This window comes from Hypanus sabinus, chromosome 18, assembly GCF_030144855.1.
Source record: "Hypanus sabinus isolate sHypSab1 chromosome 18, sHypSab1.hap1, whole genome shotgun sequence".
Taxonomy (NCBI): Eukaryota; Metazoa; Chordata; class Chondrichthyes; order Myliobatiformes; family Dasyatidae; genus Hypanus; species Hypanus sabinus.
Genome location: NC_082723.1, coordinates 51,265,971 through 51,292,946, shown reverse-complemented (window position 1 = coordinate 51,292,946; position 26,976 = coordinate 51,265,971). Strand labels below are relative to the sequence as shown.

Here is a 26,976-nt window from a genome sequence, read left to right as displayed (position 1 = left end):
ACACTTTAAAATTCAAGATTATTTATTGTAATTATTCAATACTTAAATGTAAAGGAAAATAAAATGACTTACTCTAGATCTGATAGAATATATAAAAAATGCAAAAAGCATAAAGAATACAATAAAAAACAATATATATAAATATAAAAGCAATCTTATAAAACTATGTACAAGTAATGGTTTGAGTGTGGCCATATGTACATAAAATTATATACATAGACTGTATGTGCTGTACACAAAGTAACACTGTGCGAAGGTATCTGTATAAGGTGACTGAAAGGAAATGGATAAAGTGACAAGAGAAAGTCTGCGGGGTAGCAGCAGGGCATGTGAAAACCCAGTAGGACAGTGAACATGTCCGTGTAGGTATGTGTTTTAGAGTGTCAGCATCGAGCAGCAGTGCGTGGAGGTAAGGGGGAGAAGAGTGGCTAATGTGAATGTAGTGGTGGCTTGATAGGTGGATGTGTTGATTGGCCTGATGGCTAAGGAGAAGTAACTGTTTTCGAGTCTAATGCTCTTGGCGTGGATACTGCATAGCCTCATCTCTGAGGGGAGTGGAAGCAGGGTGGGTGGGATCTTCTATTCATGGCCTTTTTCTGTTATTTTCTGTACATGTCCTTGGTGGTGGGTAGGCAGGTGCTGGTGATGCGTTGACCCATACTAGAGCCCTCCCATCTGCCGCAATGCAGTTTACATATCACCCAGTAATGCAGCATGTTAGGAAAAGGTCATGAGTACAGATGTGAATGGTCCAGCTTCCTTTAGCTTCCTCAGAAAGTAGAAGTGTTGGTGAGCTTTCTTGACTGTGGAGGATGTGTTCTGGAACTATGATGGATTGTGTGAGATGTACCCTCCCAGAAGTTTGAAACTGCTCACAGTTTCCACTACCACGCCATTGATGTGAAAAGGGAGTGAGAGTTGTTAGCCCTTCAACAGAACCTGATGCCATTGTATACCGACAAGAGTGCAGGTGATACCTGCAAGGCTTTGCCTCTGTCCACGTGTCATGGCAATGACTTCCCCAAATAATCAGGGCACCGAGTGGAATGTTGGGCTGGCAGTAGTGCGAGGGACCAAATAGTTTCAGGGTATGTTTTTGGAGAATGTGGTCATTCAGGTGGAGATGACAGAGCAACACTTCCCGTTTTTTCAATGTTGTAGAGCCACACAGCATAAAAACAAACCATTTGGCCCATCACTTGTATGCCAGCCATCATGTACATATCTATGCTAATCTCATTTTGCCAGCACTCAGTCCGTGGCTCCTACACCTTTGTGATTTAAGCATTTGACCTATGTGTCATGACAGAGCTCTTATTTTGGACTTACAGCTATTAGTATCACAGTCTGTGGACGTAAACTTGGATAAAGGAGCAATCTCGTCACTTTCAAACTTAATTGGAAACAAGCTATCAACTAAAACTAATGTGCTGCTTGCTGTGGTTTAAATGTTGAAGGGAATTTGACAAGTGTCATTTGGTGTGGAGTGAAGGGCTTCAGGGTTGAGATAGTTGCCAGTGGACCTTCTTAGCTGAGATGAGGTTTGCAAGATGGGCACCAGTTTATTGGCCTGTATGTTTCCTTCAATGGTGTCTAAAAGAACTTTGATTTACCTGCAAATGGTAGCAAATGTCTGACCTTTGGAACGATTTCACCCTCCCAAGAATTCATTACCCACTGTCAAGAGACTAACACTCCTGTTTTCAAAAGAAAATTCAAGCCAATTATCATTTGACTTTAAAGTAAGTACAAAGGTGAACACTTGCCTAATGCTAACAATGTCTTTTTTTATTTCTGCAGGCATTTTACAACAACAAAGGTTATCACAGCATGCCCACCTACCTGAATACTCTGAACAATGCCATCCTGCGAGCTAACCTACCCAAGAGCAAGGGCAACCCTGCAGCATACGGTAAGGCCCAAGAATCACTTTTGTACAGCATTTTCAATAATGTTTATCTGAAGTCAGCAGCAAGACTCTGTCTTCTAGCTGACATATCTAGAACTGAAAGTTAATCTCAAAATAAGGAGCTGGGGATCCAGGACTGAAATGAATTGAAATTTGAGGACTCATTTCTTCAGTGACAAGAGTTCAATCCTGACTCGTGGTACTGTTGGTGATGTTTGTACATTCTCTGTCAACCTTTGAGTGCTCTGATTTCCACCGACATCCCAAAAACATTCAGGTCAGTATATTAGTTGGCCACCGCAGAATATCCATAAAGTACACGTGACTACTAGAATCGGGAGCAGGGGTGGGCGGCAGAGCAGAATTTGATTGCTGTGTGGGAAGAATAAATTGATTAGGGTAGAATATTATGCAAAATGGGTGCATTGTGGAGAGTATGTGTTTACTGGGCCAAAGGGCCTGCTTCCATGTTGAATCTCTGTATGACTCTGTGAGAAAGTAGTGAACCTTTGGAATTCTCCACCTAAAAGGGTTGCCGAACCTCTCTGATACTTGCATGCTAACATTCTAATGTCTCTTGTTATTTGGTACTAGCGCTGAACTAATTAAATTAGATATACTGTAATTATTACAATAATAATCAAATTCTGCAGTACTGAATATGGTAGGACTGCATTTTCTCAGACCCGACCAATCGCAAAATTTATTGTAAGATGTCGGCATCTTACAGGAATGTGAGTTTGAATGAAGCTGCACTGGGTTTGCTGAAACCATGGTGGGACAAAGCTGTTCATCCCTCAGTTTGCATTTAGTTTCATAATAACTCAATTATATTTCAACCCCATTTACATTCTCACCTTTCACCTGTATCACCTTACACCCATGGAAAAAAGAACATATCAACATTAGTCTTGAAAGTATCTCTTGAGTAGCTAAGACCTCATTTCAAGGTTACTGAGTTTCTGTCTGGAAATTCTCTTTGTAGTTACCCAGTCATTTTTGTTTATAATTTCAAACACCTTGATGCGAGCATCCTGTTCATCTGAGGATACACAAGATAAAGCAAATGTAACCTATCTTTATAAATGATCCCTTTAAAACTTGATATCATCCAGCTGTCAGAATCTAAACTGCAGTCTGAATTTACTTTTGTTATATATTTGAGGTCAACTCCTCCTTAGAAAGTAGACCTCTCGCTGTGCACTCTTGTATAGGAGTCAGATTTTGTGATGTAGAGCACCCTAGTCATTCTACATAATAATGAGCAGAATGAGAGGTCTGTTCTCATGAGATCTTTGAACATACTCATTTCATTTATTTCTTGGATACAGTTTATTTCCTGGATATTTTAGGATTGAGGCATTTGAGCTTCAGATTTAAATGCCCTGAATTCCCTCTGATATTACATGTTGATACATATGGAAATTCTTCTCTCCACTGAAACTAAATTTGTACTATAGATGTTAGCTCAAGAAACATTATTGCTGTTAGTTCATAGTCTATAGAATGTGGGGTGAAAGTGATCTAGAATATAGCGTACAATGAAGTTGTGCAGAATATCTTAGTGGTTTAGAGTGATTGATGTTTATTCTAATTTCATTACCTTTTCAACACCATTAGTAATTACATTAATCAGAGAATTATGACATTCTCATTTCAAACATAAGTTGATTACAGGTCAGAAGTTGTAAGAACATTAGAAACAGGAGTGTGGAACACTTCATTCTCACACCTGTTCAACTATTTAATAAAATCATCTTCAACACCTGTTTCCTGCATTAATCCTTAATCTTTGATTCACTTAACAAGTGATAACAAAGTTGGAGTCGCAATGCTGGCTCCCTTGTTTTCCTTTCAATTAGTTTTTAAGTTTGAGAGCTTCAAAACAAAATAGTGGCAATGAAGAATTTTTAAATGAATTTAAAGCAACACCTACCCATTGAAGCCAGTGAGATATTCCAGTTTTTAAAAAAGCACAGAGAAACAGTCGACAAAAAAGAACTGCTGCATGTGCTTCTTCGGAAAAAGACATTCCAGTCTTTTTAGGCAAAATAGGCAAAAAAAATGGACAAATTCATGTGTCCGTGAACAGTGAGTACCAGGTGATAATAATCAATTTTTTTTAAAAAACAGAAATGGCTGCCTATATTGGAAAGATAGATGCATTCATTGCATAAGAGATAACTGAATGATATATACTGAGTTAATTGCACAGTATTTTGAAGCAAATTAAATAGCCAATAATATGTGAGAAGTTTTGCTGAGTGCACTGGGTTTAAAGGCATACAGTTTGTGAAGAAATTTAGCTGCTCCAATCAAACCATCTGAAAGGAGCATTGCTGATCTCATGAAGGTAATGCAGGAGTACTGAGAATTGAAACTGTTGTTGATTACAAAACACTTTAGGTTTCATGATTAGAATATAAAAGGAGGGGAGTCTATTTCAATGTATGTGGTTGAATTGAAGAGATTGGTTGAGCATTGTCAGTTCAGTGATGGGCTCAATGATGCACTGGGAGATGGTTTAATTTGTGGAATCTTACAAGAAAATGTTCAAAGCTGGCACCTAACTGAAGCACAACTTATATTTAAAAGATAAGATGAAATTGTTATGTGAATGGAAAGAGCAGCTAAAGACACAATTGAGTTGCACTGGAGAATGACAGTGAGCTTGAACAAAATTGCAATGTCTAAACAGAAACTGGAATGGCTGAACAAATTGTGTTTAATGTGGCAGGGGCACATATAAACTAGATCAATGTAGATTAAAAGATGAAACTTGCACAAAATAAAACAATGTAGGACAAACACAGTAAGCATGTCTGGCAAACAAAAATAAATGGACTGTATAGGGAAGTGAAAAAGATAAAAAAAAGGTCAAGTTACAGTTTCAGAAAGAGTACCAATCTGTGATAATGTAGAGAGTCACACAGCACTGGGTAGCCTTGAGATTTACAATGTGAAAAGTAACAACAGGAAAGGAATACGGCTGATACCAGGTAAACTGCAAATTAACTAAAATGGAATTAGACTCCATGCTTTATGCTGACGACTCCATTAGACTCAAACCCAATCTCAGAAGGAGTATTCAGGAAAAACAGCTGAGATAAATTGAAGGCTCCTCAAACAAAGAGGTTTGATGTTTCAGTCCTGGACAAGCAGCCCCGGTGAGATACTACAGAGATGATCTAAAGTGGGTACTCAAAAAGATTAAAGACTGGACTTAAGCCACTCTCCTACACAGTTGAAATTGCATCTGATATCACCTGAAGATGACACATAGATCATTTGAGGAGAGCAGAGTCAATTGTTAGAGAAGAAAGATGGAGAGAGTTGTCAGAGCCACTTCCTGCAGATCTAAAGTGAACTCTAAACCCACCATGGAGGTGACTGCAGAACCTGAGATTGTATCACATCCACTCGCCTCATCTGCCAAGCAGATTGATCTCCTGCATCAGAAAAGATGTTATCCTATAAGAAAAAGAAACCTTCCATATTGATTAATTCCTTAGGCCTGAATGGGACAATTTAAAATTTCCTATGCTGTGGATGTCTATGTAAGAGTTGTATTTTACATATATAAGTAAAATTGAGAAGCTTTCTATATTGAATTTGTGTTTATAGCTAAGCAGGGAGGAGTGTGTATTTAATATGTCAATAATATTTGAGTGATATTGTAAATATATTGTTTGATTAAAGATTCTTTATAATGCAGTGCAGATTATGTGTAAAAGTACATAAATGGTATACATCATCATGCCACCACATCACACATGTGTTTCTCGCTTAAAGTAAAAACAAAGTTAGATTTACATTCCCATCTCTGTTGTTTTCCATTCAATTAGATTTTATGTTTTGGAGATACAAAACATAATAGTCATGAGTTCCAAAGATTCACTGACCTCTGTTAAAGAAAGTTAATTTTGTCTCAGTCCTGAGCTGCCAACAGTTCATTTTCAGACTGTGACCAATGATTCTGGACACTCAAGCCAGGAGAAACAGGGAAAGTACAGTCACTGCTCCAGTGAGCAGGGTTCATTGTTGACCTCCAGTGTTGACTGTATGTAATTTTTCCCATGACCATGTGGAATTTCTCTGTTTTCCTCCTGTACCCCAAGATGTACGACTTGGTTGGTTATTGGCCACTGTAAATTGCCCCTAGTTTGTCCATGAGTGGTTAAATTTTGAGAGGAGTTGAAGAGAATATGGGGAGAGTAAAATGGGATTAGTGCAAGTTGGTGTTAAAGTGATGTCTCGGATGAAGGGCCTGTTTCCACACGGTATGAATCTTTTCTGATCTCTTTTCTGCTCCGCTCTTCCTCTTTTGTACTGTTTATTTATTACTTCTATTGTAATTTAAGGTACAGTTTTTATTAATGTCTTGCAGTGTACTGCAGGAACAAAACAACAAATTTCTTGGTATATATTAGCGATAATAAACCGGATTCGGATTGTGATTCTGTATCAATCCCCGATTTAAAAAAAAATGTTGTCCATTTTCATTGAGATTACCTCTCATTTTTCTAATTGAGCATGCAAGCACAATCCCCTTATCTACCTTATTTACTGCCTGTTACGCCTGCTGATGTTTAGGGCAGCAATGAAGGTCCTTCATCTGTGTGTCCTTGACCACTTGTATATAGAAGGATTCTTCATTGCTGTTTCCGTTGCAATTTTGTTTTGCACGTCAGTGCTGTTAGCCCTGAGCTGAACCCCCAAGCCTGGAGGACCAGTAGACCTCTTTTAGTCTGGCTTTTGACCTGTTTGGCATGGGTGACACTGCCAAAAGCCAAAGCATGAAGTCCTGACTGCAGCCAACATCGCTCTCCCAGTCACTGAGGCAATCAGGCCTCCAAACCACAATAAGATTGTGGTCTTTTAGGAGGATAATCCCTTATGCATTCCTCTTATGAAGATAAATCCAATCCCCCCCCCCCAAAAAAAAAACACTTGGGAATTATTCTGGTGAATCTCATTCACACACTCCTGTTACAAGTACATTCTTTCTTTGATTAGAAGACCAGATCCATGTATATAACTGTCGATGCAGCTGTTACATATATGCTCCTTATTCTATGTAGTTAGGGGGGGAAAATGCAATGCAATTTTTTAGCACCATTGCATCCTAATGATACCTTAAGACATTTTTCAACTTCTGAAAATAAGAATTGTAATCGATAGGTACAACTGTTGTGCATCATTTCAGTCAGACCCATTGTGATTTTCTGTGATAACTTTGCACCTTCCAGCTTTTTATTTAGGTCAGACTTTGTCCAGATCTCTGTGATCAATGTCTAGATTTGTGTCTCACTGTACTCTTTTATAAGCAGATTCTTGTACAGATTGGAAGTGTGTTTGGGGTGGGAGGGAAAATATAATCATGAAACACCACCATCTCCTGATAATAAAATATAAAGCATTTCACACTAAGTGAACAGCATCGGATTCTGCTCTTTTACCAGATTACTGGCATGTTCCATTTACAGTCAGTTTCATGTAATATTGCCTAATGGATTAGAGGGTAAACCATACCCAATGAGTGTATACAACATATGCCACATCTTTATTGCAAAAATATCTTATAATCATTTTCACAGGAAGACTATCCACCAACATTTGCAGCTTTTCAAATTAAGATGGTTGAATCAGGATAAGTGAAAGATTGATAGACATTTACTTTACACTGTTCCTTTAAGAGTTATGCATCTGAAAATTTTATTTTCCTAAATTGAAATTCCGCAGGCAATTTCTGAGTCATGTTGCAATCTAGCCATGGGTGTCTCTTCCGTCCAGCCTATCCCCATGATGGTATCATTTTTGGGTGCAACACTCTTTGTGGGGGATCTTGGAACATACTGTTCCACATTATGGACATTCCTAGAACGATAGGGTCTACCTGTCAGATTAGCCTCAGCTTCATTTAGATCAGCAAGTATGACACAGGAGAAACTCAGCAGGTCTGGCAGCAGCTGTGGAGGGAAATAGACCATCGACATTTGGGTCAAGATCCCTCATCTGTGCTGTTCGCCATTTCTCTCCACAGACACTTAATTTGCTGAAATCCTCCAGGGTCTTTAGTGTTGATCCAGATGAGAGAATTGCAGTCTCTTGTGTCTCCATAGCTTCATTTACATTGTCCCTCTCAAAGCTGCACTGCACCAACATTATCATCCCCACCTTATCCATATCTGTTGCCAACAGAACTCCAATCCTCAGACATAAGCTGTGATCCGCTGATCCAGCACCTAGCAGTTTTCTCCTGTATTCTGCAGTACCAGCTCCCAGTCCTTCCTCTGTAACACCAGCACACCGTAATGCTGCTCCGTAGTCTCCAGTATTGACCCCTGACCCTATATCAGATGAAACAAGGTCAAAGATGACCTCCCCCTGCTTTACGTGGAAGAGCACAACATGGGAGAAGTTCTGGAAGTAGCAGTCTTAGAACGAACTCTGGGCAGGGGACTTCTGAAATAATACTGAAGAGTGGCAACTTTTTGCGTGCGGCTCCCAGGGGAATTGTTAAGTATTCCCATTCAAAATGACTACGGGTGAAATCCACAACCATAGACATTGCAGTAAGCAACATTCTTTCATGTAATCTAAAAAGCCTATTGATCATTAAAATCAAAAGATGAACTCATGAACATTATTGCACTATACCTCTTTTCCTCCTTTTTTAAATTTCAGAATCATGTTTAATATCACTGATATATATCATGAAATTTGTTTCTGTAGCAGCAGTACAATGTAATACATAATTGAAAAAAATGAATTGACCATTTCTTACATCCTTCACATACATGAGGAGTAAAAATCTTTACATTACGTCTCCATCTAAATGTGCAATGTGCAATCATAGTAATTTATAATAATTTGTAGTAAGTAGAACTGTCAGTGTACTGTAGAGTACACTCAAATCAATATGAGTTCATCAGTCTGATGGCCTGGCTGAAGAAGCTGTCCCAGAGCTTGTTGTTCCTGGCTTTTATGCTGTGATACCGCTTCCCAGATGGTAGCAGCTGAAGTAGATTGTGGTTGGGATGGCTTGGGTTCCCAGTGATCCCGCAGGGCCTTTTTATACAGCTGTCCTTGTACAGATGTGCTGGACTGCCAACACCACTCTTTGCAGAGTCCTACGATTAAGGGAGGTATAGTTCCCATACCAGGCAGTGATGCAGCCAGTCAGGATGCTCTCAATTGTGCCCCTGTAGAAGGTTCTTAGGATTTGGGGGCCCATACCAAACTTCCTCAACCGTCTGAGGTGAAAAAGGCGCTGTTGTGCCTCTTTCTCCACACAGCTGGTGTGTACAGACCACGTGAGGTCCTCGGTGATGTGGATGCCGAGGAACTTGAAGCTATTTGCCCTCTCAACCCCAGATCCATTGAGGTCAATAAGGGTTAGCCCGTCTCCATTCCTCCTGTAATTCACGACCAGCTGCTTTGTTTTTGCGACATTGAGGGAGAGGTTGTTTTCTTGACACCACTGTGCCAGAGAGATGACTTCTCTCGAGGCCACCTCATTATTGTTGAGATAAGGCCAATCAATATAGTGTTGTCAGCAAACTTAATTAGCAGGTTGGAGCTGTGGGTGGCGATACAGTCATGGGTATACAGGGAGTAAAGGAGGGGACTCAGTACGCAGCCCTGAGGGGCTCCAGTATTGAGAGTCAGAGGGGTGGAGGTGAGGGAGCCCACTCTTACCACCTACTGGTGATCTGACAGGAAGTCCAGGATCCAGCTGCACAAGGCAGGGTCAAGGCCGAGGTCTGTGAGCTTCTTGTCGAGCCTGGATGGAACTATGGTGTTGAATACTGAACTGTAGTCCAAGAACAACATTTTCATATAAGCATCCTTCTTCTCCAGATGTGTAAGGGCGATATGTAGAGCATTGGCTATTATGTCATCTGTAGGCGAATTGTAGGGGTCCAGTTTGGGTGGTAGCAAACCGCAGATGTAATCCTTGACCAGACTCTCAAAGCATTTGCTTATTATTGAGGTAAGTGTGACAGGATGCCAGTCGTTCAGGCATGTTACCTTGGTCTTTTTTGGCACAGGGACAATGGTAGATGATTTGAAGCAGGAGGGCACTCTGCACTGGGCGAGGGAGAGATTAAAAATGTCTGTAAACACACCTGCCAGTTGTGCTGCACACACCCTAAGTGCTTGCCCTGGGATGCAGTCCAGTCCCACAGCCTTGCGATTGTGAATTACAGTAAAGATATAATAGTTATATTAAATAAGTAGTGTTCACGAGTTCAATGTCCATTCAGAAATCGAATGGCGGAGGGAAAGAAGCTGTTTCTGAATTGCTGAGTGTGTGCCTTTAGGTTACAGTACCTCCTTCCTGATGGTAGCAATGAGAAGAGGGCATGTCCTAGGTGGTGGCGTTCTTTACTGATGGATGCTGCATTTTTTAAGCATCGCTCCTTGAAGGTGTCCTGTACGCTACGGAGGCTAGTGCCCGGAATGGAGCTGACTTGACTCCATTATGAGCTCCATCACATAACTTACCGTATTTTTGTTGTCTTGTGCTGGACTGCTGCCACAAAACAACACGTTTTATGACACACATCAGTAATAATAAACCTGAATCTGATTTTCATTCAGAGTCCATCACCAAGAATAGCTTGGTAGCACACTGTAGATCAAGATGGCTGAATCCTGAAAGATGTAACTGACAAATTAGTTGAGTGCGTGTCATCTGCATTACCCTACCTGTGGCAGGTGTGTCAGTCCACAATTGCAGTGGTAGAAGGGACCAACACACAATCTTGTTGGTGATAGTGTCTTCTCTTTATGCTGACCACATCTTTCATCCTACTGTGTGGCACCACAATTGTGATATTGGAATAGTCAGACAGCTCAAAACTGGACATCCTTGAGGCACTGTGGACCATGATCATCAGCACAAATCTACACTATCTCAACCCATCGCTTGATGTGTATTACCAAACTGGACCATCAAGCCCTGATTCAATGCAGAAGGACAAGTCATGAGTGACAGTAGACATACTAAATATGACCTGCCAGTACGGCAAATATAGCACACGTCTACATGCATACTGTCTTTTCTTATTTAACACTGAATAGACAGAACTCAGCACTGACACCTCCAGTAGTTAATGTCTATAAAGAAACAACCCGCTAAGAAGGAGATTCCAACAGATTCCCATCCACAGCAATGGCAGGGCCGGCATGTGAGTACCACAAATGTGAGCCCACAAATGTCAGCACACTGCCAGCATCAACATAGCAAGCCCACAACTTGCTACCCATAACTGTACACCTTTGGAAAATGTGAGAAAACAGTGCACCCAAAGGAAACCCACGTTGTCACGGGGAAAACATACAAACTCCTTACAGACAGTGGTGGAAATTGAGCCCCGATCCATGATCGCTGTAAAGCAATTGCGCTAACCACTGTGCTACTGTGCAGCCAGAAGATTTGTCTCAGCTTCCTTCTGAGCTCCCCACCCTACCGTAGAAACCAGATCTGATTCTCTCAATTCACTCCACGTGATATCACGAAACAGCCAAGAGTACTGCAGATGGCAAAGATGATGGATTGAACAACTTCGCAGCTCTGGTAATGTAGACCTGTGCTCCAGAATTAGCTACATCTTTAAGCCAAGCTTTTTCAATATAATTAGTACACTGACATTCACCAAACAATGTGAAAAATTGTCCATGTTCAGAAACAAAGCAGGATAAATGCACCCTGTTTAATCACCACCCTGTCAGCCTACCCTCAGTCATAAGAAAAGTGCAGGGAGTGTTATTGACAGTGGTATCAAGGAGACTTATCAACAGTGTGCTTATCAATACCCCACTTGCGTCTTACCAGGGCCATTTGGTAGCAGACCTCATTGCGGCCTTGATATAGGTGTACACAAACAGCTGAAACATAGAAGTGAGGTGAGAGTGAGAAACCTCAAATTTAATGCAACATACTGTATGATTGAATGCAGCATCATAGCACCTTTGCAAAGCTGCACCAGGGACAGTGATGCTGATTTTTTTTTTGGAGGTTAGTCATCCCAAGTTTGGACTAATTTGCAGGAGTTCCTCAGGGTGCTGTCCTAAGCCCAGCCATCTACACCTTTCTTCCATCATAAGGTAGCGTAGTGGTCAGTGCAATGCTGTTACTGCACCAGCAACACGAATTCAGTTCTTCACTGTCTGTAAGGTGTTCGTACATTCTCCCCATGACCACATGGGTTTCTACCGAGACTCGTGGCTTGGTCGGTTAAGATTAGATTAGATTAGATTCAACTTTATTGTCATTGTGCAGAGTACAGATACAGAGCCAATGGAATGCAGTTAGCATCTAACCAGAAACACAAAGAACGGTGTTATTTACAAAATAACTGCAAATAAAAAGTAAGTGCTACAGCACACAAATATAAAAGTACTGAGCCAGTTCAATATGGGTGCAATACAGCTTAGTGCTGTGATGTGAGGTTCAGCAGGGTCACAGCCTCAGGGAAGAAGCTCTTCCTGAGCCAGCTGGTGCGGGAGCGGAGGCTCCTGTAGCACCTACCGGATGGGAGGAGAGTAAAGAAAGTCCATGGTTAGGGTGAGATGCATCATTGATAATGCTTTTCGCCCTGCCCAGGCAGCGTTTATGGTAGATGTTCTCAATGGTGGGCAATTGGATGCTGATAATCCAGTGGGCAGTTTTCACCACATGCTGGAATGCTTTGCGGTCTGATACGGGACAATCGCCATACCACACTGAGATACAGTTGGTGAGTATGCTCTCAATGATACAGCGGTAAAAGTCCGTTGGTATCTTGGGACAGAGGTGAGCTTTCTTGATGCTCTACGGGAAATAAAGACACTGTTGCACCTTTTTGATCAGGATGGAGGAGTTCAGGGACCAGGTGAGATCCTCGGAAATGTGGACATCAAGGAACTTGAAGCTTGATACACGCTCCACTACAGCTCCGTTGATGTAGATGGGGATGTCAGTGTGGCTCCTAGCATGCCTGAAGTCCACATTGATCTCCTTGGTCTTTTGGGTGTTAAGGGCCAGGTTGTTGTCCCTGTAGGCTATCTCTTCATCCCCTCTGATCAGGCCAACCACCGTGGTGTTGTCTGTGAACTTGGAGTTAGAACCATGTACAGGAACAAAGTCATATGTGAAAAGGAAGTACAGAAGAGGTCTCAGCACACAGCCTTGAGGCACGCCGATATTCAGGGTGAGAGTGGAGGAGGAGAGGTTGTCTAACTTAATCGATTGGGGTCTGTTAGTCAGAAAGTCCAAGGTCTAATTGCAGAGGGATGAGCCGATACCAAGCTGGCGAAGTTTGGCGATCAGCTTGGAGGGGATCACAGTATTGAATGCCGAACTAGTCAATGAACAGCATTCTGATGTAAGAGTTGGGTGTAATTGGCTGGCACGGGCTCATTGGGCAAGAAGAGCCTGATACTGTGATGTATCTCTATATAAAATTTAAAAAGTGAAAAGAATGGGGGTGGAAGCAGTGTTTGTTTTGATTCGCAACTCATCAGCCATTGGAGCATGCTGTGCAAATAGTAGGACCAAGGTAACCTTCAGGTATGAGCTGATATTGGCAAGTAACACTGTCTTCTCTAGAGTGCAAGGCACAGGCCCTCTCTAGTAACAGACAGTCTAACCATCTACCTGCAATATTATCATTGCTGAGTCTCCCACCATCAATATCAGAATCAGGTTTAGTATCATCGGCATATGATCTATGAGAGATCACTATCAAGCACCATTTCCATTCATTCTCCACAATAATGGTCCCTGTTTCTAAATTGTATTCCGATCACTGATTTTTCCTCTGAAATCCCGGTCCTTGATCCTCTATCTCCAATATTCCCCCTCTCACTGTAATATCAATATCTAATCTTCTCTCTTTAATACTGATTAGCACCGGTATTCCCATTCCACTGTCCTTCCCTCCCTCAATAACTACTTTTACCCCATCTGTCATTCTTAGACCAGTGTCTGAATGTGCTTCCATCCCCATCCATTGACTCCCCAATCAATCCCAGTCTCCATCAGATCGATTAGTTTCTACAGAAGGAGTGAACAAGTTGGTCTTACGGATTATTGCTTAGTCACAGAATAGTAACTCTTCTAATACTTTTGCCTGATCAGGGGAGTAACACTTCCAAGTTGTCATTCTTTATCATTGGATTTTCTCAATCTTTTTCTCATTGTGTTCTATTGAGATTCAGTGCAGATCAGCCCTGCAATCCCCCAATTTAATTGTGGCCTAATCATGGGAGAGTTTACAATGACCAATTAACTTACCAACCAGTACATTTTTGGGCTATGGAAGGAAACTCACTTGATCACAGGGAGAACATACAAACTCCTTGCAGGCAGTGGCAGGAATTGAACCCGGGTTGCTGGCACTGTAAAGCGTTGTGCTAACCACTACACTACTATGTGCACAAGTCTCTCTCACAATATTTGGAATAAAAGAAGATGCCCAGGTGGGGAAGAAAGGACAAAATAGAAAGGCTCATGATAAGGTACAAGAACTTGCAGAGAACTTAATATTATTCGAAAACGGGAAAGAAAACCAACAGATTATTGTAATATGAAATTGTGCATTTCTCAGGAAGAATGTAGCATCCACAGTATTGCTTCTGAAGAAACAGAATTGATAATCTTTTACACAGTCGAATCTTCGTTCACAACAGTTACTTGTTAGTTACCCATATGTGAAATTGAGCAGTCTGATTTATGCTGTGAACAGGGAAACTTGGTTGCTTGTCCACACAACACTCTGAATAATTTAGTTTTGGTCCTGCAGATGAGGAGATATTCTGCTTTAGTTATGTGGTCATCATCTTTATGGGAAAGTCCTGTGTGTAAAATGGTTTTTGTGTTTCTATACTGCAGTTAAAACAGTTTAGATGTACTTCAGTAGAGGAGTTCTGTGGCATATTGGAGGTTTTGAAACGTATTTGTTAAATGTTGCTTACACTTAAGACATAAAGGTTATCTTCACCAAATATGTATGTTGTCATATTATCAAGCATTCTTCTTGTAGCTTGCAACATCTATCTGAATCTGCTCTGACAGCCTCAAACATAAAATCTTTCTGCTGTACATTGATACAATTGGCAATAGAAAACCAATTTATCGATAATTCTGCTACAATTGGCTTGAGAATGGTTAAGTATTAAATTAAGTACAGCTGTCTTTTAAGAAAGTTTCATGGTACTATTTTGTTTTAAATCACTGTCCTGTTTTTGTCTTGTAGGTATCACAGTGACAAATCATCCAATGAATAAGACCAGTGCCAGTTTGTCTCTCGACTACCTGTAAGCATATGAATCAGTATTTCTCTCAATATTTCATTCTAAATTGTCAGTCTTTATCATTAGATTTTCTCATATTTTCCCCAATGGTTGAAATAGAAGTGAACTTGCTGCATGGCCAATACAATATTCAATCTTGTAAAGCAACCAAGTACCCGAACATATTAAACTGAAAGAGTACCAGCGAATGACGTAGCCCGGAAGAAGGATCTTTGGACCAAATTGCCAGACTGAGCAATCCTGATCAAGTTGCCAAACTGAGCAATTCTGACCAAGTTGTCCCACTGAGCTAGTCCCATTTGCCTAAACTAGATTCATATCCCTCCGAATCTTTCCTATCCATGTATGTATCCAAATGAAATGCTGGAATTGTACCCACTGTTACTCCTTTCTCTGACAGTCTGTCCATATAACCACCACCTTCTTTCTGGAAATGGTTGTAGAGCACAAAAAACATGTTCTTCGGCCCATCTTGTCCATGCTGAACCACTTAAACTGCCTACTCCCATCATCCTTATCTGGGACCATAGCCCTCCATATTCCGACCATCTATTTACCTATCGAAACTGCTCTTAGACACTGAAATCAAGCTCGAGAGCACCACTTGCACTGGCAGCTCGTTTCACACTCTTACGACCTCTGAGTGAAGAAGTTTCCCTTCATATTCTCCTTAAACTTTTCACCTTTCACCCTTAACCCATGACCTCTAGCTGTAGTGCCACTCATCTTCAGTGAAAAAAAGCCTGCTTGCATTTACCCTATCTGTACCCCTCACGAATTTGTATACCTCTGTCAAATCTTCCCTCAATCTTCAATATTCCAAGGAATAAAGTCCCTTTTAAATCTTTTTTTCTCTCACTTTAAACCTATGTCCTTTTGTTTTGGCATTGAGAATAAGGCAGTGGCCATTCAGCTTATCTTTACCCATTATGATCTTGTAAACCTCTATAAGATCAGCTCCTGTACTCCAATAAAAGGTTCTGGCCTATGCAACCTGTCCGTATAATTCAACCTGCCTCCTCCCCCCCGCCAGTGTTCAAGAGATAACATTCTCCAAATCTTCTTGCTTGTAGCCTTTCCATTCTCATTACTTCCACCCTAGAACAAAGTGACCAGAACCAAATGTTCAAATGAATCACACCAAACCATATGCCATGCTCCAAATGTGACCTTACCAATGTCTTGAACAGTGCCGTATGGCTAGTTGCAGTTTTCCCTGCACTGGCTCCCATGCAGAACGTTGCTGTTCATGGTTGGCCACAGGAAGACTTGCTTATAATTATGCTACTTTAGTAGTGCATGCTACTCACAGCAGAGCTGGTCAATACCCACAACAGAGGTAATTTATTATGCAGTGCGTATGTCTTTTAGACAGCTAGCTATGAACATTGAAAGCCTGGAAGGCTTCCCATGGTACCAATATATTGAACAATCCTGAGTACTTTGATATCCCCAACTTAATATTCTTTGTTGATTCCTTTCCACACCATTCCAGTTGCAAGGGAATTTGGAGAGGAGAAAATTGCAGGGGATTTTTTTTTTGTTTTTGTTTTTCACAGATAAGACCAGAAGATATAGGAGCAGAATTAGGCCATTTGGCCCATCAAGTCTGCTCTGCCATTTCATCATGGTTGATCCATTTCCCTCTCAGTCCCAATTTCCTGCCTTCTCCCTATATCCCCTGTGCTTTAAGTACACCCAATCTCCCAGCCTCCACACCTGTCCGTGACAATGAATTCCACAGATTCACCATCCTCTGGCGAAAGAAATCCCCCCTCGTCTCCGTTCTTAATGAAAATCCCTCTACTCTGAGGTTGTGCTCTCTGGTCTCAGACACCCCCATCATGGGAAACATCCTCTCCACATCTACTCTATTGAGGCCTTTCAACATTTAATAGGTTTCAGTGAGATTCCCCACCCCTCATTCTTCTAAATTCCAGTGGTACTGGTGAGCTGTTTGCCTCCTCCCAGCCAAAAGTTTTTGCAGATTAGAACTTTGATTCTCAGTGAGTATTTGGATCTACTTTCCAAATATAGAAAATATTTGCCACATATAGAAGTCGCCTTTTCAATTGAGCAGTTAACTGCAACCAGAATGCTGTATGGATAAATGGAAAATCCAGTTTTGACATTTAAGCTTCACATTTGCAAAGGCAGAAGACAATAATATATGCTTATTTCATTCTCAGTAATGGCAAGAGGAAAATGCATTATCATTGATACATAGAACTGGCCATTTTTCTCTTCTGTGTCTTAAGTTTATGGAGAAACTAACTTCATATACGGAATCGACTTCGGTTCTCATTTTGTAGTACTGCCAAAGAAATGTCAATAGAAAAATATGCTAACTTTTATCACCAGTCAAGGAGTGAGAACCACATTTTTGATTATTGTTAAACTGTGATGTAATATTACAATGTTGGTTTTATCTCAGAAATCTTACGTCTTTTTCTTGAATTGTTTCAGTCTGCAGGGCACAGATGTGGTCATTGCAATTTTCATTATTGTGGCCATGTCCTTTGTCCCAGCCAGCTTTGTGGTGTTTCTAGTGGCCGAGAAATCAACCAAAGCAAAACACTTGCAGTTTGTCAGTGGATGCGACCCTGTTATCTACTGGCTGGCCAACTACATTTGGGATATGGTGAGAATTGTTCTGTTATTTCAGAGAAAAGGAGTGGAAACCAATTTAATCACTGCGGTTACGACATCACTCATCCCTGTGCAGTGCCTCAACAGCATTAACTATCAGCAAACATTTCCTTGCAATTGATGTGCTCAAACCTCACTTTACTGATTTCAGAATCAAAATTCAATATTAGTAGGGATTGCCAATTTTGAGTGAACGAGATTATGTTTTAATAACCTGCTAAAGTATATGAAAGTAGCTTAAACTTTCCCATTATGTAGTTATAACTGTTTTGCAAGTTCGTTTCACTCTTTCAGCTCAGATTGATGATATGTACTGCAACAAAGTTTCATAGGTTCTACAATACATCAGACAATCTGAGTCTATTAGTAAATGGTCGGTGGTTATTATATTGTTGAGTCAATACTTAGTGCTACGGAAATGGAGATCCCAAGCTTTGGGATATTTTCTCTTGTAATTTCCTCATATATCCATACATTGCAGAAAGGGGTTATTCATGCTGTGATGTCCATGCTAGCTGTTGGACAAATCCCATTTCTTCACCTTTCCTTATCTTTTTCCCTTGTACCTATTAATTCCATCTCATTTCTTAAAACTGCACTGGGTGCAATTTACAGTCACTAATTGACCAATCGGGGAGCACAAATTTGGTTGGTCACATGGAGAGCAATGACAGGGAGAGTGCTAAAGCCATACAGCACCAGAAATACGGATCAAATCTATGCTGCTGGAGCTGTGGAGCAGCAATTTTACCTGTTACAGTACTTTACCTGAAAGGGCAATAATGCCTTATAAATATTTAATTGTTCAGTGGGATAAATTAATTTACTATACTTGACAAGGTTTCATTACCTTCAATCAAAAATGTGCAAGATTCTGTGATGGTCTTAAAATCTTCATCTTGTTCACCATGTTTCTATTCTGTATTACATTTTGTTTGTCCATCAATATTGATTTTGCTGATAGACAATGGCCACCTTTTCCCCAGTACTCAAATTTCACATCTCCAAACTTGTTTCTGGGGTTTAAAAGTGGTTACAGTCCCATTTCCAGAGCCATTTGTTCTTGCTATTCTCCCACTCCATCAAACTGCTAAAAGCAATGCTGTTGGTTACCTAGTTTTGCAATCTGGAAATCCCTCACTAGATCCCCCTCGTATTGTTCCCCTTTAAGAACTAAAACAGAAACTGCCTTGCCTGCAATATCTTTCTTACCCTCCTAGTGTTCCTCCTTAAACCCATGACATCTAGTCTGTAGTGTTGTGATGTGTCTGGAGATGGCTGATTAGAGCTATTGGGATTCCTTTCACACTGCTGACAGGGATGTAGAGATCATGTAATTTCAATGTTTCACATTCTCTTGAATTTACTGTTTGCCCGAGTGATGAGGGTCTTATGAAAAGATAAGTTTACAGAAAATAAATAATTTGTCTACTGATATTAATGGTCTTTAAATAAATGAATGATTTTTCCACTTAACATTACTGCTGTCACTCTCTACAGAGTGACTCCCATCGAATGAATGAGGTAATGTGCTTTAATTCTCAGGCTTTTGCAGAGAGGGCATACTTTGAAGATAAGGTGCAAGAGGTGGATCTGATTCACAGTCATTGACTTTCTACCAGGAATCATGTACTTTTTGATGTACTTTAATAGGGTTGAAATGTGCTAAATACAGAACTTAAATATGAAACTACATTTTTTCCGCAAAACTAGCCATATTACGAACCATAATATCTGATGTATTGATGTTTACTTGTTTATTTACTTGTACTTTGTTTCCTCCTCCTCTATCTCCAGTTGAATTACTTGGTGCCAGCAACTTGTTGCATCATCATTCTCTTTGTGTTCGATCTGCCAGCCTACACGTCACCTACTAATTTTCCAGCAGTCCTCTCACTCTTCCTGTTGTATGGGTAAGTCATATTATACAGATGTAATCTAATGGAGGAACTGAACAATGAAGAAATAATGCCATTGGAAGTGCCTTGTCCCCAGCCTTACAAATTCCATTTGATGCTACTATCTTCCGTTCTTTCACCAACACTAGCTCAAAATTCTAGATCTCTCTCCGTTAAAGCACTGTGAATATATCCACACCACAAAGACCGCAGCAGTTCAGGATAGCAGATCATTATCTCTTTCTCAAGGGCATTAAGGAATAGGCAATTAAATTCTCACCCAGCTTGTAAAGCCCACATCCCTTGAATGACTTGAATAAAAAAATCTCATATTTGCCCTTGTTTATTGTTTTAAGCTTTCAAAACTCCCCTTGCAAGCACCTTGTATTCATTAATGGACCTCGCTATTGAATCAGATCCCAGCATTTTGTATTCACTTCTTCTACTTTCAAAACCACCCAACCTATACACCCACCCTGGAAATTCTTTTATCCTTCTCTCCCCTCATTGGGCAGAACATACAAAAGTCTGAAAGCACAAGCTGCCAGGCTCAAGGGCAGCTTAAGACTTGTGAACAGACCTCTTGTACAATTCTTGGCCTCACAGTCTACCTCATTATAATCTTTCACTTTATTGTTTACCTGCATTGCTCTTTTTATGGTAGCTTTTACATTTTATTCTGCATTGTTTTTGTTTCATCTTATCTTAACTCAGAGCGCTGAAATGAGTTGATCTGTATGACTAGATTGCAAGTCAGGCTTTCACTGTATCTCAGTACCTGTGTCAATAATAAAGCAATACCAATACCAGCTATGGAGAAAGTGCAGTGCAAGGAAACAATAAGGTGCAAGGTCAACATAAGGTAGATATTAAGGTCAGGAGTTCATCTTACTGTACTAAGGACTGTTGTTCAGCCTTCGCAGAAAGTAGAGACGCTGCTGGGCTTTCTTTGCTATGGAGCTGGTGTTGAGGGACCAGGTGAGATTCTCCGCCAGGTGAACACCAAGAAATTTGCTGCTCTTAACGATCTCTACCAAGGAGCCATCGATGTTCAGCGGGGAGTGGTCGCTCCGTGCCCTCCTGAAGTCAACACCATCTCTTTTGTTTTGTTCCCATTCAGAGACAGGTTGTTGGCTCTGCACCAGTCTGTTAGCCACTGCATCTCCTCTCTGTAAGCTGACTCGTCGTTCTTGCTGATGAGACCCACCACAGTTGTGTCATCAGCAGACATGATGTGGTTTGAGCTGTGTGTTGCAGCACAGTTGTGGGTCAGCAGAGTGAGCAGCAGTGGACTGAGCACACAGCCCTGGGGGGCCCCCATGCTCAGTGTGATGGTGTTGGAGATGCTGTTCCCGATCTGGACTGACTGAGGTCTCCCAGTCAGGAAGTCTAGGATCCAGTTGCAGAGGGAGGTGTTCAGGCTCAGTAGGCTCCCTCCTGCCATCTGGGAAAAGGCACCGATGCATTCGGGCTCTCATGACCAGACTATGTAACATTTTCTTCCCCCAAGCTATCAGACTCCTCAATACCCAGAGCCTGGACTGACACCTTACTGCCCTCTTGTCCTGTTTATTATTTATTGTAATGCCTGCACTGTTTTGTGCACTTCATGCAGTCCTGGGTAGGTCTGTAGTCTAGTTTTCTTTTCTGTGTTGTTTTTTTTAATTAGTTCAGTCTAGTTTTTGTACTGTGTCATGTAACATCATGGTCATGAAAAACATCTCATTTTTATTATGTATTGTACATAGCAGTTATGGTCAAAATGACAATAAAAGTGGCTTGACTGTTCAATAATCATATAATATTGTCCTTGAGCCTGGTGGTGTGTGTTCCAAGCTTTTGTATTTTTTGCCCAATAGAAATGAGGAGAAGTGAGAATGTCTGGGTGTTTTTATGATCAAATTGGTTGCTTTAATGATACGGTGAAAAGCTTAGACAGAGATCATGGAGGGGAGACTGGCTTCAGCTATATTTTGAGCTGTGTCCACAACTCTGTGTTTTCCTGGAGTTAAAGCAGAGCAATTGCCAAGCCGTGATGTATTCAGATAGGATACTTTCAGTGCAAGTTTCCACTTACTTACAATGCATTCCACACATAAATAGTCAACCGGGATATTTCTCCAAAGATTACATTTTGGGGAGGGGATTAATGGGTGCTACACAGCAGAAGCATTTAGGAGAGACAGAGAGAAACTTGAGTTATATAAGTGTGATATTTCACAAATCCCAAACAGAACTGGTGATGTCAACTTGACAAAGAGAATCTGAAGAACACCACTGTATACATTGCAAACTTTGTGATAAAGGTTCTTAAACAAAGTCAAAGAATTTGGAATTTATTTCCTTCCCTTCAAGAGTTATTAGTAATTTTCTGATTGTAAAGGATTGCTGTTGATCAGTCGTTTAGTCGAGTTCAGCTCTTCATGAGCTCATGGACCATAGCACCCATAAGGTTTTCATGGCAAGATATGGAAGTTGATTGCCAGGTCTTTCTTCCACACGGTTACTGCTGCTACCCAGGTTGGGACCCAGCTGGGCTTGAACTCAAGACCATCTGCCTTGAAGTCCAGTGCTGATGCCACCATGCCGCCAGCCGGCTCAATATTAAAGGAATATTAAAATATTAGGCTTTAATCTCCGAAGTTAGAATCATCCAATTTATCTCAGACAGTGAACGCATTTGCATTGCCACACTCATGCCAAATAAAAATTGAATGTTTGATTTTATATTTTGGCTCTTTTGTGTAAAGTTAAGACCATAAAATATAGGAGCAGAACTAGGCCATTTGGCCCATCGAGTCTGCTCAACCATTTCATCATGGCTGACCCAATTTTCCCCTCAGCCCCAACCTCCTCCCTTCTCCCCATATCTCTTCATCCCCTGGCCAATAAAGAATCTATCAACCTCTGCCTTACATAAAGATGTGGCTTCTGCATGTGACAAAGAATTCCACAAATTCATTACTTTCTGGCTAAAGAAATTCCTCCTCATCTCTGTTCTAAAAGGGCTCCCCTGTATTCTAAGGCTGTGTCCTCTGGTCTTCAACTCTCCCACCAAAGGAGACATCCTTTCAACTTCCACTCTATGTAGGCCTTTCACAAAAATTGGCTGATATATAGTGTATTGAGGCAATTATTCAAGACCCAGTTATGAGAGTATTATTATCGTGATTACTTTGAGGGAGATAAAAGTTGGTCCTTGAAAATCAAGCAAGTACACTACTGGAAATCTGATATAAAAACTGAAAATCCTGGAAACACACAACAGGTCAGGCAGAATCTGTGGAAAGTGAAATGTTAACTCTTATACTAAACTACATACAATAAACTAATTTTACTTTCAGTCCCAGCATATGCATAATTTTTCATGAATTTTATCTAGATAATCCTTTTTCATGCTATTCAGATCTTGTCTGGTTATCATATTCTTCAAATTCAGTTTTTATCCCTTATCAATTAGAGCTTTTAAGCTTATTGCATAACACACTTGTTGATGTACAGTATTCATGTGACCTAATTTATTGGAAATACTGTATATCTCAATAATATAGAGATTCAGCAATTCTAGCAAATTGTGGTTGACTTTGGCTTTTAGTATGTGGCTGTTTGTAAGAAGAATCTTGTGGACTCTGTTATATGATTAGTGTGGTCATCATACAACACAAAGATTCATGGATTATACAGCACTGAAACTAGCCATTGGGATTCACTCCAGTTTTCTTTTGTTCTCATCTAAACTTAAACCTGTCAGCATAACCCTTACTCCCTCCTGGCTATCCCGTTTCCCTCTAAAAGCACATTTGTTATTATCCTCGCCTACTCCCTATGTTACTGAGTTCTCTTAATACTATCTGTATAGAACAGGAGTTCTCAACCTGGGGTCCACAGACACCTCAGTTAAGGGTCCATGGCTTAAAAACAGTTTGGAAACACCTGATACGGAGGATGAAATAATTTAAACATTTTGTCTCTCCTAACTCCTTGAAACAGCAATCCAGCTGGTTTCATTTCCACTTCCACCTCCATCCCTGTGGATTGCAAATTCTTTCTTTCTCAGTTTTATCAAATTTCATTTTCAAGGAGTTTCTCCAACTTTTTTGGGCAGTATTCCAAACATTCAAATTGATGATAATTCACTGCATAATTTTTTTTTTCCTTTCACTCTTACAACAAATAAAATATTTGTTAACTTAAGTATCTGTTTTGGTTAACAACCCTCCTTCAGGTTGAAACAGTTTTATAGCACTCTATTTGTAAAGTTGTCCTAAATAGAAAATTTTTATGAATGAATTCTGTGCCATTCAACAATTCAGTCAGAAACATATTCATCTCCAATCAGCAGTAGTTACACTTTGTTTGAAATCTAATCCCTTCAAACTAGACTTAATTTCTTTCACTTAATTCTAAAGTTTCTAAGCATATTTTTAATGAAGTACATTTATATGTGAAATTGAATCCTACAATTAAAGACCAAAATCTCCTTAGTAGATATTAGACTGGCTCTGAAAGAATGAGAATTAAATATACATTACAGGGATCTGATTCAATAGAGAGGTCCATTAATGAATACAAGGTGCTTGCAATGTCAGTTTTTGTAAGCTTGAAATATTAAACAAGGACAAATATGGCAAAGTATATTGCCTCCAAGTAACAGCGTTAAATTGAAAATTAAAACCTTGTGTTTCATTGAAACTTGATGCTCTTAACTACATTCTTTTGCAGTTGGTATTAAACCAATTTGTTATTCAGCTTGCACAATAAATAATTGAGATGATAGCTGGGCATTTTCAGAATCAAAATCTTATCACCGGCAGATGTCACGAAATTCGTTGTCTTTGCGGCAGCAACACAATGCAATACATAATAATACAGGAAAAGATACCATGAATTGTAGTGAAAAAAAAAGTGACGGTAGTAATGAGAAGAGGGCATGTCCTGGGCAATGAGTAACATTTTTAAGTAAAGCCCACAATATTGTAAGCAAAGAGTAGCAACTTATGGATATTGTGCATTACACCAACAAATTGAGATGGTCAATACCATCTTGCCACATTGTTAATGTTACATCTCAGGCATTATCCCATTATTGTGTCACTTTTCAGTGTGAACTTCACAAGTTAGAAGTCGCAATTTGATTGGATACAGCACTTAATTAGCTTTTTATTCCATAAAGAGCTGTGGGCTTCACAAGGTGAGCCAGAATTTAATTGCCCATCCCTGATGGCCCTTGTGAAGGTGGTGGTGCTTTGCTGTCTTGAATTGCTGCCATGTTTGAGGTGTGGATGTACCCACCACAGTGCTGTGAGCGAGAGAATTCTAGGATTTTGAGCCTGAATTGGTGAAGGAATGGTGATATATTTCCAAGTCAGGATGGTGTGTGGCTTAGAGGGTAGCTTTCAGTTAGCATTGTTCCCATGCTTTTGTTATCTTTGTTCTTCTAGCTCGGGAGATCCCAAGCTTTTTTATGCAATGGGCCAACACCACTATGAAAGGGATCTGTGGATCCCCAGTTGGGAACCCCTGTTCTAGCTGGTAGAAGTGGTGGGTTTGGAAGGTACTGTCCAAAGAGTCAAGAATGTGTTTTTATGTGATCGGAAGTCTGGACTTTGATGAGTCCAATCACCTGGCTGTACCTCTGTTCCCAGCACATGGGCAGCAATTGAGGACTACCTGGCCAGGTACTGAAAGCGTGCACCAAGCAACTGTCTGGAGTGTTCAGTGACATCTTCACCCCACACTGCTGCAGTCTGAGGCTCCCACCTGCTTCAGAAGGGCAGCAATGATATCAAGAGCCCAAGAAGAACAGGGCAGCTGCCTCAAAGACTACCGCCTGGTAGTCATCACATCTACTATGAAGTGCTTGAAGAGGTTGGTCATGGAAAAAAATGAACATGGACCTGACCAGCTGCTATTTACTTACTGTTGCAACAGGTCTACAAATGGGCACAATCTCACTGGCTCTTCACTCTGCTGTGGCACCAGACAACAGCAAAACACTCTGCCTTTTTCCAAAAGTTTCCTTCTGGAAAGTTATTAAAACAAAAACTATCACATCTTAGAAGTTTCTTCCTCCAGGCAGTTTATCTGATCAACCACTCTAGTTCACCCCTCCCACCCATCTCTAACTATTACAACCACCAACCCATCACTGCAATGCACTGTAAACACTTTAAGCCACATTTTATAAAATGCTGTTTACATTGTAAATGCATGCTAGTATTTATGTATATTTTATTCTATATCTGTACTTTAGCCTCTAAGTTTATTTTTATATAATTCTGTACTTATAGTTGTTAAATGTTGTAGCTTTTCATTGTATGTCGCATTTTGACCAGCACAACAGAGCAAATTCCTAAATACATGAAAAATCAATCCTTCATCCTTGATCCCTGAACATACATCAGGCTGTTGTTTATTGATTACAGCTTTGTGTTCAATGCTATCAGTATTAATCACCAGTCTTCAAAGCCTTCCTCAGCAATTGGTTTCTGGACTCCCTTATCAGAAGATGGCAGTCAGTGTAGATGGGTAATATCTAATCACTGACAATTAACACAAGCGGTGCTCAAGCATTTGTACTTAGCCCACTGCATCGCTCTCTTTACGGTCATGACTGAGTGGCTAAGCGCAGCTCAAACACAATCAATAAATTCACCAATGTTGTTGGTAAAAGCTCAGACTGCGTTCAGGAGGTGTATAGGAGTGAGGTAGATCAGATGGCTAAATGGTATCGCAACGGCAACCTTGTACTCAATGACAGCAAGACCAAAAAATTGAATGTTGTTTTCAGTGGACAAGTTGGAAGAGCACATACCAATTTTCATTCAAAGGTCAGCAGAAGGTTCCTGTGTACCAACTTCTTAAGGGATCAATCCTGTGCTAGACACATTGATGCAGTCATGAAGAAGGCGCTTGCCAGTAGTTCTGCTTCATTAGTAGTTTGAGGAGATTTGGTATGTCACTTAAGATTCTTACAAAATTCTATAGATGTACAATGGAGAGCTCCCTGATTAGTATCAAGGGTCTAATATGTAGAATTGCACGTGGCTGCAATCCATCACGGGCACAGGTCTCCCCATCATTGAAGACATCTTCAACAACAGTGCCTCAACGAGGCAGCATCCATCACTAGAGACCCTCACCATCCAGTTCATGCCCTTTTCTCTTTGCACTCTTAACGATTCAGGAACAGCTTTTTTCCCCTCCACCATCCGA

At 40.5% G+C, this 26,976-nt stretch overlaps 1 protein-coding gene across 3 annotated transcripts in view; it reads left to right on the top strand.

The window, feature by feature from the left end:
• abca2 (ATP-binding cassette, sub-family A (ABC1), member 2) overlaps window positions 1-26,976 on the top strand; it is a 532,256-nt gene that overhangs the window by 437,349 nt on the left and 67,931 nt on the right. For all 3 annotated transcript variants that reach the window (XM_059994306.1, XM_059994305.1, XM_059994307.1), the window contains 4 exons: window positions 1,801-1,912; window positions 15,157-15,217; window positions 17,681-17,855; window positions 19,661-19,776. In XM_059994306.1, the coding sequence (XP_059850289.1) occupies window positions 1,801-1,912; window positions 15,157-15,217; window positions 17,681-17,855; window positions 19,661-19,776 (464 nt within the window). The remainder of the gene's footprint in view (window positions 1-1,800; window positions 1,913-15,156; window positions 15,218-17,680; window positions 17,856-19,660; window positions 19,777-26,976) is intronic.